General features: G+C 42.2%; 1 protein-coding gene across 3 annotated transcripts; it reads right to left on the bottom strand.

The window, feature by feature from the left end:
* Positions 1–2,122: 2,122 nt before the first annotated feature.
* On the bottom strand, positions 2,123–13,973 carry LOC117720338 (olfactory receptor 10AC1). Of its 3 annotated transcripts, none has more exons than XM_076913444.1 (3): positions 13,569–13,969; positions 7,041–7,230; positions 2,123–5,561 (listed from the first exon to the last, which is right to left on the bottom strand). In XM_076913444.1, exon 3 carries the CDS (start codon positions 5,539–5,541, stop codon positions 4,588–4,590), a length of 954 nt encoding a protein of 317 aa, XP_076769559.1. In that variant the 5' UTR covers positions 5,542–5,561; positions 7,041–7,230; positions 13,569–13,969; the 3' UTR covers positions 2,123–4,587. The 3 variants fall into 3 exon arrangements, with proteins under 3 accessions (XP_076769559.1, XP_076769558.1, XP_076769560.1); XM_076913443.1 differs by having other exon boundaries at positions 6,972–7,230; positions 13,569–13,968; XM_076913445.1 differs by lacking the exon at positions 7,041–7,230 and having other exon boundaries at positions 13,569–13,973.
* Positions 13,974–14,181: the final 208 nt, after the last annotated feature.

The following is a 14,181-nucleotide window of genomic DNA, read 5'->3' as shown; positions in this document are numbered from 1 at the left end:
CAGTAGCTAAAGCATGCATTGGTAGAGTCCTGACATTCCATGGCATGTTGAGATGAATAGTGTCAGTAGTAATGTAGTCTGTATTTCAAAATGAGTAGAAAATGTTTGATGACTCACTACAAGAAAGTAGTAAAAATGAGGTGATGGATTTAGAAATTGTTCTGGTTTGATCACTGTATAAATATGTATCAAAATTTTATATGTATGGACATGTATACATATATGAATTCTTTACATTATACTCCATGCATTTCTAAGTAAAAATAAATTTCCATTTGGGGATGCAGTTTATTGAGAGAAAGGACTGGGCTAGTATACCAGAGGCCTTGGGTTTAAGTCACAGTACCACCTGAAATAGAAAAATATATACTTCCAGGTTTCTATTAATCTGAATTATACTGACATGAATATATTTGAGCATAAACTTTTTGTCCAGAGGCAAATAAATATTTAAGGTATAACCACTGAAATATTATTGAAACAAAGTACACATAACATTATTAATTAATCTTTCCCAGTACCACTCTTGGCAGCTGTATTGATACATACTCTCATCACATGCGTGAGAATGGGTATTTTATATTTCTGGATTTGTACTAATTATCTTAAAGTATTATAAGTTTCACAGCTTCAAATACTATAGTGTAATTTTCTTTTGGAATTCTCTTCTGAATGTGACTGACATGTTTTATAGGTATGAAAACCCATTTGCGTTTCCTTTTCAATGAATAATAATAATCAATGAATAATTCCTTTTCCCCATTTTCCTTCAAGTCTATTAATGGTTTTTACTTAAAGAAATATTTATATATTAATGAAATGAGTCTCTTTCACAACTTTAGTACAGTCTCTTAATACAACCCACATAAGCATCCCTTTGTCCCATCATTGCCAACAAGAAAAGTCACGTTGACTAATTTCTAGAGTTCCTCATGTGTACTGGCTATTTTTTTGTGTGTCAACTTGACATAAGTTGGAGTTATCACAGGGAAAGGAACCTGCCTTGAGGAAATGCCTCCATGAAATCCAGCTGTAAGGCATTTCTCAACTAGTGACCAAGGGTGGGAGTGCCCAGCCCATTGTGGGTGATGCCATTCCTGGGCTGGGTGTCCTGGTTTTATAAGAAACAAAGCTAAACAAGCCAGGGGGAGCATTCTAGTAAGCAGTACCCCTTCATGGCCTCTGCATCAGCTCCTACCTCCAAGTTCCTGCCCTGTGTGAGTTCCTATCCTGACTTCCTTTGGTGATCAACAGCAATGTGGAGGTGCAAGCTGAATAAACCCTTTCCTCTCCAACTTGCTTCTTGGTCATGATGTTTTGTGCAGGAATAGAAACCCTGACTAAGACACCATGGTATGCTTGGCCCTGGAGTTTATACATACTGTTTTCTTTACCTGGACTCTCATTTCTCATATGCCTGTTTCTGGCTGTCTCTTTTGGCTTTAGGTTTTACACATTAATTATATGTTAAGTTATCATAACCCAAGGCTTGTACTACTGAAGCTCTAGCTGTTTTTCCTATAGAACCTTGCATTTCTTACCCATTGTAGTGTATTTGCAGTTTGCAATGGCTCTTTTATTTGCCAAATAGTGTAGATCTCAAATTCCATTTTTGTAATTTTATTTTCAAAATTTCAAATTTTCTTTCTGTAATTATCTGGACTGGTGCTAGGGGTGCATTAACATTTTGATTGCTGTTGAATCCACATGATCCGTGTGTGTGTGTGTGTGTGTGTGTGTGTGTGTGTGTGTGTGTGTGTTTGCCTGCTCTTGGGACTCTTTTCCTCCTATTGGGTTGCCTTGTCCAGACTCGGTGGTGTAAAGGCTTTGCCTTGTCTTAACTGCATCTTGTTCTGCCCTGCTTTGCTGTAGTCACTTAGAGGTCTCTTTTCTGAAGAGGAAACAGAGGGGAAGTGAATCTGGATAAAAGGGGAGGTTGGGTCAGCCCAGAGGAGTGAAGGGAGGGGAAACTCTGGTTGGGATGTTTTATATGAAAGAAGAACCTATTTATTTCAATACCTTTTTTTAAAAAGTGAAATTAGTGGGTCAAAGAAGAGAAATATTGTCAGAAACCAGGACGTAGGAGGTAAACTACACTGAGATAGAATTGCTGAAGAAAACATTTGAAAGCAGTCAAGTGATATTTTATTGTTAAAAAGTTTTTGTTGCTCATGAAGTTGAAGTTTAAGAAAAAAATATTTTTTATAAAATAACATTCTGGATTAGGCATTTTTATTTCTTCTGGGTGGTAGGAAACAATGGTGTGGGTAAAAATTATTGTTAGCTATTTATTTGTTGAAATTCCACATTTTTATTACTTGCTTTACATTTACATACATATACATTATATCAAATCATTTAAAAAATAAACACAGTTTAATATGTCAAATCTGAACTCTATTCATCCTTTTCTTTTCATTGGACAAGCTTTGTTCGTCTATTGGCTAAACCCATAGCTCCACACATGCCAGAGAAGTTTTCTTCCACTGAGCTATGTCTTCAGCCCTCTTTTTTTTTATTACCTTTTAGGGAGCATTGGTCCCACTAAGTCATGCAGGCTGGCTTTGAGTTCACTTAGGAGTTTAGAAAGACACTGGAGTTGTTTGATTTTTAATCTTTTTTGCCTCAGCAACCTGAGTGGCTGCTATTTTTATTTTTGTTGGAAATTTCCAACACAGTTTGTGATTGTGTATTTCAGATTTAAATCTTTAATCTCTCTTCTCCTAGGGTGTGCTTGAATGTGTAAACCTATGGCTGCTTACTGTACCTAGCCATTTTTTTTTACCTTCCCACAGTGGTGTATGCTGTCTTCACCACATTTCACCTCATCTCTGCTGGTCTTTCCACATCCCTACTGCAGCTCCAGTTGAGACCCATATCTCTTCTTCTGTGGATTATAGTCACAGATCCCCCACTTGTCACTTCTCTTCTTGTACTATTGCTAAGTTACTTGCTTAATGCAGAAGTATGTTTGTACCATATAAATATCCCCACAAACTCAGAAGTGAAAGCCAAATGTGTCATTGAGACCCCTATGCTAGTTTCCTTCAAAAACCTTGGATGAGGGTTACCACAGCAATCACCCTGAGATAAGATCAGCCATTTTGACAATGAGTCTATACACTTGTGATCGTTAGAAACCATCTGTAACATCCTAAGACTCTGATTGCCTATGGGAGAGAGGGTCTGTAACAGCTTTTCCTTCTACTACCTCCTTCTACTCCATGGGTATTCACAGTGAGGTTAAGGAGAATCAGGTTAGTGAGTAGGGCATGTGCATCTGACAGTGGACTTCCAGATGGCTCAACCACTTCTCCAAAAGCCATTTTAGATAACTTAGTCTCCATCAGGCATCCTCCCCATGACTTGGGTCTGATCATATGGATCACTTAGACTTTGCCCTGATGGCAATTGAGACAACTGAGTCTGGAAAGATGGAAGGAAGACACAGGCCCAGAGAGCAATCCACAAGCCTGCTGACTGCTCCTTATCTCTATTTCTGTACATGTGTCTTCTTTTGGGTACTGGCTCAACCCCTTCTTGGACATTCATCTATGTTCCTTGGCTAGTACCTGCCACACCCATAGCCTCAACAGCCACCTATAATCCCCAATTGGTATATCCTCTTGAGCCTGCACCTTGAACCTTGGGTTTGTGTCTTTTCTGCTCTATCATGGTCTTCACTGTTTGTCCCAGCCACGTATTGAAACAGAGTGACAAGCTCTTTCCTCCATGGCTTCTGCTCCTGGCTTCTCCATTTCAGCAATAGCACCACCATTACCAAATGACCTTGGTTAGAAATGGTCCCCAAGCCTATTTCTGCCTGGCTCAGTGTCCAGTCATGGTTTTGTACATTCTACTTCTTCACCTCTGACTTTTCAAGCAACATTTGATTTTCTATGCAGGAACCCTGAACCGGTTTCCATTGCCTCCCACACAGGAGGTGGAAACTGATTCCCACTTATTTCTGTCCCACTGCATCCAAGCTGTCCCACAAAGGGCAAGAGAGTCCAGCAGCTCACAGTTCAGATCCTCCAGCCACTGCTGAGACCCTTTTCAATGTGTTTCAGCCTTTGCTAACCGGTTTTGCTTGGTGCCTTCTCCATCCTTCTCTTCTGGCTAACATCTACTTACCCTCTAGGATTCCAAGTAGCCACCTATTGCCCCAAGAAACCTTCTGTAACAACTCCCCTCAGCTTTGACAAGTCTAGCATGATTAAGTGATCTCTAGGCTACTCTCTCCAAATGCTATTATTCTTCTTCACATCTACTCTTCCAACCACAGGCATCATACAAGCCAGTCTCTGGCTTGCATAGGCCTGGGAATTATGGGTAAAACTTGGCAGGGATCAAAGGAAGCACTCAATGTAGATCCAGGTTTCTCCATTTCTAGATATTCCTCCAGGAAGGAATAAAGGACACAGCCACACTCTGTGTCTCTCTTCTGTTGCTGTTTTCAAGTTCTCGTTCCTGAATCTCACCCTTGCGTTCCCAGGAGTCTTTCCAGATGCAAACACCAAACACTAGAAGACACTTCAGCAAGTGGGAGCTCCCCACTCTGTCTTGGCCTCTGCCAGTTATCAGGGTTCACACCGACCCTGATCCACGGAGCCCCAGGACCCTGTGAATGGCAGACGTGATTTCCCGGTTGCGCAGGCTGTAGATAAGAGGGTATAGAAGTGGTGTGACGTTGGTATAAACCAGCGCTAGTGTGCGATCCAGTCGCGGGGAGTAACTGGACTTGGGCCGCACGTACATGAAGGTGGCACAGCCATAATGCAGGAAGGTGACAGCCAGGTGCGAAGCGCAGGTGGAGGCAGCCTTGCGTCTGCCTCCACCACCATGCAGGCGGCGCAGGGCAGAAGCAATGGCCCCATAGGAGGTCAGAATGAGCATCGAGGGCAGCAACAGCAGCACCAAGCAGGCTCCAAGCAAGGGCAGCTCATCCACGTAGCTCCGTGTGCAGGCCAAGTGCAACAGTGCGGTGATGTCGCAGAAGAAATGCACCAGCAGGCGGGAGCCACAGAAAGGCAGATGGAACACTGCCACCGTTAGCCCCACGGATACAGCTAGTCCCCCAAGGCAGCAGGCCAGGGCCAGGCGTGCACATAGACCTGGGGTCACTATAGATGCATAGCGCAGTGGGTGGCAGATGGCCACATAGCGGTCATAGGCCATGGCTGCCAACAAGAAGCACTCAGCCCCACCCAGGGCCACAAACATATGCATCTGGACAGCGCAGCCCAGGAAGGAGATGGGGCTGCCTCTGCCATGGCCAGGCATGGTCAGGTCAGCTAGAGAACGGGGCACCACCACTAGCGTGTAGCAGAGTTCAATGGCTGACAACTGACAAAGGAAGAGCAGCATGGGTGGCCTGCTAGGCACCGAGACCACAGCCACCAGAATGAGCAGGTTACCACTCAAAGTGGCCAGGTGCACAGCCAGCAGCACCAGGAAGAGAAGGGGCCTCAGATGCGGAAACTCAAAAAAGCCTTGAAGGAGAAAGCCACGGGGTATGCTGCTATTGCTAGGGCTGTCCATGCACTGGCGTCAGGCGGCACCTGTGGGAGAGAAGCAGAGGAAGCGTGAGCCTGTGGGCATGGCCTTTCTGACCGCTGACAAAGGGTTACTTGGGAGTTAGAACGGAATAGGGAGAGGTGGCTGCAGAAATGGTCCACGGTTCATTACTGGTGCCTCTTCCCTATCACGTCTCCAGAGGGACACCTTATCAAGTAGTGCAGCCTTTCCTGCCTTCCACACTAGAATCTAAATAGCTGCTTTCTCAAATTTCATGAAGAAATTTCCAGAGAAGTCCTGATTTCCAGAAGAGCCTCTGGTCTTACGTCATATCATTTCTGGCCTCCACACAAAGAGTCAAGCACTGGCCACACTCAAGTTATTTTATGGGTTCTTGTGACCCATGGGTCACATAGACTTCAAGGTCCCCCCAAATAGAGAAAGTGTCTCTCCTCTCTACTTCGGAGGTCCGTCATGGAGTCACAGAGTATAACATATATACGGGTCTTTAGGCCATTTCATGCAACTTCTTATTTTTAAAGTGAAAGATATAACTGAGTTGGGGTTGGGGCTGGAAATATAAGCTTTATCTTCTCAGAGAAATTAATAGAAAGATAAGAAGAAAGAAAGAAAGGAAGAAAGAAAGAAAGAAAGAAAGAAAGAAAGAAAGAAAGAAATGAATTCCTGAAACTGAATCTTGAAGTCCCCACAGCTCATATAACGTTCTGGAATGAGGTCACTGGATTCAATCAGACAATATGTATTACTTTAACCCTCAGTAGACACCCATCTCTGTGGTGCACACTGGGATAGACACTCGGGCAGCAAAGATGCTATGTGGGAGGGCCTTGGGTTTGCCAGGGTCCAAATTCACCAGACATTGTGACGGATACTCTAGGAAAAGTGGTGCATGTCTATGCTGGCTCAACTTTCAAAGTGATCAGTACCTTCCACAGTTGTCATCAGACCCCAGTTTCTCTCTACCTGGTGACTTAGCTGTAACGGTTGGGAAACACTGTCTCTCTAAAGGTCTGCTATGCTGCCCAGAGTCTTCCGAATGAATCAGACATGGAATGTAACGAAGACTGTGTGGCCTGCAGGAGGATGTTTGACCTTTTAACAGTTGTTGAAAAAAAAAATGAACTTTTAAAATTCCATTATGTCTTTTAAACATTGAATCCCAGACTCAGCCATTCCATGTTCTAATCAACATGGACTGTGTAATTTTGTTCATAGTCCTCATGCCAGGGTGCAAGAGTGGTGAAGTTAGGTGAAAACACATAATTCAATGAAAGAGCTGCAAGGAGAATGGCTTTTGCTATTGAATGCACCTTTTAGAGTTTTAATTTATTGAGGTCATCCTATGCTCTTTCTTGTAGCGTTTGATAGCATATTCTATTTAAATGGAGGAAGGGTGGGTGGGGTAGGAATAGGCTTGAAAGAGGTAGACTCACTTCCTGTGGGACTCCTTCCTTTGGGGGAGGGGATTGGATTTTCCCATCTATTGAACACACTTAGCCAACCTGAGTCCTGTGTCCGTTCTCAGCCAGATGTTGTAGCATTAGGAATGAGGTTCAGATAGAATTGGTGTCTTGAGGCTTCAGGCAGATAAACCTTCTGGAGTGCCCAAGACAGAGACAGCTCTTGAGCTGCCTCTGCTGGTCTTCTTACCATATCCTTTTCATCTCTGTGGAGAAGCTAGTGGGGTGGGTTCTAGAAGGAGAGGCAGACACAATCTGTTTTAATTTCTTCCCTTTTTATGTTGTAAACCAGGCAGATGACAAGAAGTATTGGGTGATGAAGCAAGCACCTGCATCAAGTTGCTCAAGAGGAATCATAGTTCAAAGTGAGGCTGCCTAAAACAAACCAGATGGGTCAACTAATTGAACATGACCAAGGGGTTATTTCTACTTTGCTTAGCTCCAAAAGGGATGGATATAAATTCCAGGAATGTAAACTAGCTGTAGTAGGCTAAGAAAATGAAAGGATCAACTGGGCATGGTGGTGCTTAGCTTTAATCCCAGCACTGAGAGCTAGAGGCAGGTAGCTGCAGACTCTGCAGACTCTTCAGTGATTCAAACCTTGAGAGAGAGAGAGAGAGAGAGAGAGAGAGAGAGAGAGAGAGAGAGAGAGAGAGAGAGATATTCCCAGACCACCTTCCTCTCATAAAGATGAGGGTGGAAATTTTCACTCTTCTAGGGGATTAATAACACCAACAAAAATAACGAACAGTTAAGAGAGTTCTAGGAAAGTGATCATAAGGACTTGAAGCATAACCCATTTAACCTAGAAACAACCCAGTGAAGTAAATGGATTCTTCCCACACTCACTACAGAGGTAAGCAAACCAAATGTCTTATAGCTAACCAAATTTGCAGGCAAGAATCTTAGTACCTGATAACCTTTGGTTTTACACGTTTGTTCTGTATGGTCTAGACAATGGTTTGTGAGTGATGGCTATACTTTCAGTTTTTAATTACTTGATTAAGTATATAGCAAGGCAAAGTAAAAGAATAAGTAGCAAAACATCTAGCACAACGTCACTACATTAGATGCTTAAAACATCCAGCAGAAGAAGCTGGGGGGATGGGGCAGTGGTTACGAATACCCTCTGTCTTTGAAAAAGCCACAGGGTGTGGCTTCCAGCATGCATATAGTGAATCAAAACTGTCTGTAACTCCAGTCCCAAGAGATCTAATGCCCTCTTCAGTCCTCTGCAGGCACCAGGCATGCATGTGGCACACATACATATATTAAGAAAAAAAACCCTCATATGCATAAAATAAAAGTAAATCTTTAAAAATTTCTTAAAATAAACACCATCAATTAAAAAAAAAACACACACCAATCAGCAGAAATGGACTGAAGTAGCCCTTTTGAAGCAGTCAGCCTGTGCTCTGAATAGGGGATTGGGTGGTGCAGCATCTCCTTGGGTGAGACTTCCACTTAAAAGGGCAAATGACAGTGGATATAACATAATCAAATCAGGGGCTTGGATACAGAAAGCAAAAACTGACTGCGGTAGTCCCTTTGAGGCAGCCAGATGCAATCCCCTATAGATTCCAGGTAGAGCAGAGTGCCCTGTCTGCAGAGGCTTCCAAGTCAAAGGAAAACCAGCCCTAGATACAGACAACTTTAACAAATCAGGCACTCAAAACACCGAGGAGAAACCAACTGGGGAAGCTGAGCCAGTCAGCTGGCGTTCCTGAGTGATGAGTTTCCCGTGGCTGAACTCTTGGCTTCTCTTCTACCCCTATAGGCACTTTTATATCATGTGATAAACAATGGCACCTCTGTTGCAGATGGTTCATCTTCTAGCTATTTTCCCTCTCTTTCTCACAGAGTTAGGGGACATAGCCCATCCCCAGACAAGGGACCTTAGAGGACATGCTGAAACAAGTAAGCTTAAGGATCTGAAATAGGATAGAGGCAGTCCTGCTCCATGAGCCAGCTTCTTGGTGAACTCAAGTGACACAATTTACATATGTAATGTACATCATAAATCTATATGGCCCTCCTCATTTAAGTGCTCCCTCCACACAAGAGGTATATGATATCCCCTTTCTATGGTTTGCTGCAGACTAGAAATGATTCCCAGACTCTCAGACATTTCTGTCCTCAGATTTACCTTCACTGACATTTCTCTTGAGGACAGTGGATGTGAACAGTAATGCATACTATTTAAGAAAGCCATCCTAAAAATAATTTCTCTTTAGTTTTGACATTCATTACTGTTCTTGTTATTGTTCTAGCAGATTCTTGTTTCCAATTGTGTAAGCCTTCACAAAACACCCACGGAGTCATGGCTGGCTGGTGGCCCAGGACATCTGGATGTGGTTGGAAGGTTTTCTGGGTTAGGAATTCTGACCTTGGATTCAATTTTTGCTGTTTAGAGTAGTAAAAATTATCTGTTACAATAATATTTTTTATTGGTCATTTCAATAACCAATCAAAGTACTGCTAAACATGGTTGTACGATGGACAGAAGGGGAGATATGAGAGACAGACAGATCAGACTCCTTAAGCTTTTGAGAGTTCCATACATGCTAAGCTGGAGATTTAGGGTCAAATGGTCAAGGTAGACTCAACACCATAGTAAACTCAGAGAGGCAGCTACCCAGTCTGGAGCATCAATAATGTCTATGGGCAGAAGTGGACTGGTCTCACTACTCTTGACAGAATAGTTCTATTTTTGTGTGTGTGTGTGTGTGTGTGTGTGTGTGTGTGTGTGTGTGTGTAATAATTGCTTTACAGTTTAGACTGAAGGTCACTGGTCTAGGTTTTTTTTTTTTTTTTTTTTTTTGTAAGCTCACATCATAACATACAAAAATACCAATAAGAAAGGCCACAGCAGAAGTCATTGTCCTAAAACAAGTTTCTAAAGTTATGAATAAATCTTGATTTCCTGACTGGATTGGGCTTCTGGTCTATGACTTTCTATAAATGACAGTTAAATAATTTATTTAGTGTTTTTCTTTTAAAGGAATAATGTGTACTCAAAATATGATCTTTCATTTTCCCCCTTAATTTTTGCTGAAAGACAAAGAACACTCACAGTTTAAAGTGCTATGCTGTTTTCTGAATGCTTGAATTGAATAGGAGAGGGCAAATGAACTAACTCTTGCAGGCTTGGTGCCTCACTGTGGAATGTGGACAACAAAAGAGAAATTTGATGAGGGCTCCATAGAAAATGTGGAGAAGCTTCTAGAACAAATTTGGCACATAGTAGGCACACAGGAAAATTGGGGTAGTCTTACTTTTATGATTTATTACTGACTGGTCCAACACTTCAAGTTCTTGGCCTGTGTGCTTGCTATCTTCCTGAGGTCCCAGTGTACCTTGTGTGCCGGGTGGGTATAAATAGATATAGTTATAGATTACTTTATTTATCCATAATCTATAAATCTCTATTATCTATCTATCTATCTATCTATCTATCTATCTATCTATCTATCTATCTATCTATCTATCTTCTGTCTACATTTTCTGTCTCTATTATCCAAGTATCTATAATATCTAACTTTCCCTTCCTCCCCTCTCTCCCTCCTAACCACCCTCACTGCTTTCCTCTCTCTCTCCACCCCTCCTTTTTACTTCCTCTCTCCCTCTTTCTTCTTTTCTTCTAGCTTTCATCTACCTATTACAATATCTTTATGTTATTATTTTTCTCCTGGGTTTGTAATTATTGTTATGCCACTGCACTGGCTATATATACTTCTAGGTTGAAATCTCAGCTTAACCACTTGCCAATTTTACTAATTTTGGGTGAGATCCTCAGTTTCTCCAATGCTTCATGTCTTTACATAAATGGAGGTGATGACACTAGATACCTAGAGTCATTAGAAGGGTTAGAAATAGTATAAGAAAAAGCCACAATGCAGTGGCAGCCATAAAGAAAGTAACTCATCAGATTGAGATGTAAGTTTCACTTCTACATTGACATGTCTGCCTTTGGGCTCCACCTGCAGAGGGACTGTAGTAGCTCCTTTTCCTATCCATATAGGCCTGCACCTTAATTTAAGTCAGGTATCTTGAAGTGCATTAATTTTATATGTTTGCATTATTATATATTTCAATTAAACATTGGGAAATAAAGTCCCTTGAATTAAAGCTTATCGTGTTGGTACTTTTTGCTCATATGAACATTTTTCCCCCTGTGGTGTCTTTCCATCAGTGTGACAGTTTATTTACTCAGGGCTGTTGAATCACCTCTGGATCTAGTGATTAAATTGTGTACTGGGTTTTTTTCCAGCTATTTATAATCTCAGCTTTGATTCCTGGGAGTTGTGTTATTTGCCTGTGTGGCATTTCTATCCAATGGCTCTGTTTCTTTTACAAGATAAAGTAGCTTTCTAAATCCTTCCTGAGTGTGACATGATATCTTGTCAAAGGCTTTTTGTGAGTCTGAGTATAAGAACTCTTGTTAGTTTCTCAGTGTCATGTTTATCCCCTAAGAGCAGCTAAGTGAATTAACAGAGAAATTTTTGTTTTACACAGACATTCATGCTTTCCCCCCATTACTGCATTTTCTGAAGTATCTAAGGATCCTACATTTAATACAGATGAGGTGATCTTGACAGTTTCTATGGCTACTCATGAACTCTTCTTAAAATGGCAGCCACATGGCTGACCTTTGTTCAGCTCTGGGTCAATATGCTACCATGGACTTCGGCTAATATTTCCCAGACTTCATGCTTTCTGATGATTCAGGGGGAACAGACCCAACATTACTGAATTTGTCTGTTTAGAGGATACAGTATTGAGTGTGTCTGTTTAAAGCACCCTGGATACTTGCCATGCTTTGTTCTTTTTTCTCCAAAAATCAATTGTGTGGGATTAGGACTTTCGGAAGAGGATGTTTTCCAGGCATCCTGCTTTCTCTTACTTTCAATTGGATAGGAACTTTGAACCATGAAAATCTAGGAGCCCTACTGATTGTAGAGCTGGCTTGCTGCCTTTGATGTGTTGAAAGAGATTCTCTCCCTGAATGAAACAGCAGCCATTTTAATGAATGTCTTTAACACAGGCTTCCTCCAGAGGCAGATAGATAAGCTTCAAAACCGAGCACTTTAATGTTCCACATAAAAACTGTCTGGTGCAGAGACTGCCCCAGTTCTGACACTGTGAAGGTCGACTCTATCACAGGAAATGAGTGGTCACTGTGTTGTTAAATTTTGAAAAGTATCTTAGGTCCTGGGATCACTTACTTTACTTGAAAAGTATCAATATCTTTGCTCTGTAAGAAAACTGGTTCATTTCCAAAATTTATTTTTAAATCAATTACTGTTTTCTATGAAGGTGATTTTAACAGGCTTGAAAATACTCCTGATTTAGAAACTACACCTCATGCTACAAGGCAGCAAGAGAGCTACCTTGTAAAACTGAAAGACTCTCCCTCTAAAAGATGGATTTTTGGTCCTTGCTGGCCACAGAGTTAGAGGTAAATGGTGGGTAACATAGATGCACAGAGAGACAAACCAACACTGTTTCACTAGTGCCAGGACATGTTCATGATTCACCGAGGTGAAAACAGACAAATGAAAAAGGTCAACCCTTGTAGGAAAAAAAAAGTGCTCATTTCTGTGCCGAGCATCTCATAGTGTCCCTGAGAGCCCAGGCTCCCTGGAATCACCTGGCTATTTTGTGACTATTGGTGCCTCAGATTTTTCCTTTCTACTTTCCAGTTGCCTACTTTCTTTTGGTCTGGATTTGACCCCAGAGCTTATGAGAAGACATCTAATAATTAGACTAACTGAGATCAATGCCGGATGTTCAGCCTGCTGGAGGCCAGGCTTGGACAGGGACCTACATTCTCTGCAGTGGGAAGGTCTATGGTAGATGAGATTCAAGACCTGAGGATTTCATTCCAAAACAGGAGGGATAAATGGAGTCTTTCCTGTTTTGCTCTTGTTAGAGGTAAAGTTCGACTTCCATAAAGCTGAAAAATGACCTTAGACCTGGGCATCCTGAATACTTTCTATACTGCCTCTGAAAGTTAAAGCATGGTTCTTTCTTTGCATTCTTACAAATTATTTTATGGGACCCATGCATCTCTTCATGAAAGCCTCTGTTCACACAGGAACACACACACACACACACACACACACACACACACACACACACACACACTCACACACACAAATCTCCTAATTGTGAATGGGGAAGCAGAAACAAAAGGACAGCAAATAATCAAAGCAACTAAATAAAATGGAAGTAAACTGGACAGTCCAGGCATCTATAGTTTCCTCATAGTGTACCTCAATGTACCCAGAATTGAAGCACACTGAACATGTGCACTGGGTAACATCCTGAGGAGAGAGACATCGAATCTGACAGAGAGAAGACGGAGGCAATGAAATGGATACCTGCCTCATCAGTGCCATCTCCTTAGTGCACACCCAGCCAGAACATATTTCACTTTATTATTCATATTCTCTCTCTCTCTCTCTCTCTCTCTCTCTCTCTCTCTCTCTCTCTCTCTCTCTCTCTGTGTGTGTGTGTGTTTCTTGATCTTTGTTTGCCTATGGAATCCATCACCAGCCTTCTTCTTACCTGAGTTCAGAGAGGGATGGCTTGGGAATGTTGGAGGCTCAGGTCATGGTCTCTAGAGGTTGGCAAGATCCCAGGTAAAATGGCAAGCAGAGGTTGCAGTGGGTAGGTATGGAAGAGAAAAGGAGATACAGGGATTTGGACAAGAGATGCTGATGCTGATGGGAATGAAGAAATGAGAACTGGGGAGACAGCAAAACCAGATGGAGGATTGTCACAGGCCTTTCTGATGAGTTGAGTCTGGTTGGAGTTATAATCTTAGCTTGCCTTATGTCTCTGGAGAGGTGAGGTGATGGGGGAAGAAAGGAACACACTAGTCCATTCCAATGGGAAGGCAAGAGCAAAAATACCCTGTGATTAATTATCTCCACAAAGTCTCTTCTCAAGGTTGGAGACCAGGGTGGAGCTTGGCAAAGGTACAACTCTGTAGTTGTCCAGAGAGAAATGACTTCCTATTTTGAGCTGCCCATCTGCCCAGAGCATGGTCCTCCCCTTTGGCATCACACTTTCCCTAGAGTGTTTCTTTCTCCTCTGTCATCATGGCAATTCCCATCTGTACATGTTAGTCCAGGCAGCAGCTCAGACTGCACTGCAGAATGTCAGGCACTAGGCAGGT

This window comes from Arvicanthis niloticus, chromosome 15 (genome assembly GCF_011762505.2).
Source record: "Arvicanthis niloticus isolate mArvNil1 chromosome 15, mArvNil1.pat.X, whole genome shotgun sequence".
NCBI classification, from domain to species: domain Eukaryota; kingdom Metazoa; phylum Chordata; class Mammalia; order Rodentia; family Muridae; genus Arvicanthis; species Arvicanthis niloticus.
This window is presented reverse-complemented; position numbering and strand designations above follow the sequence as displayed.

Excerpts from the sequence above, each read along its gene's own strand:
- LOC117720338 (XM_076913445.1), bottom strand. The coding sequence starts at position 5,541 with ATGGACAGCCCTAGCAATAGCAGCATACCCCGTGGCTTTCTCCTTCAA.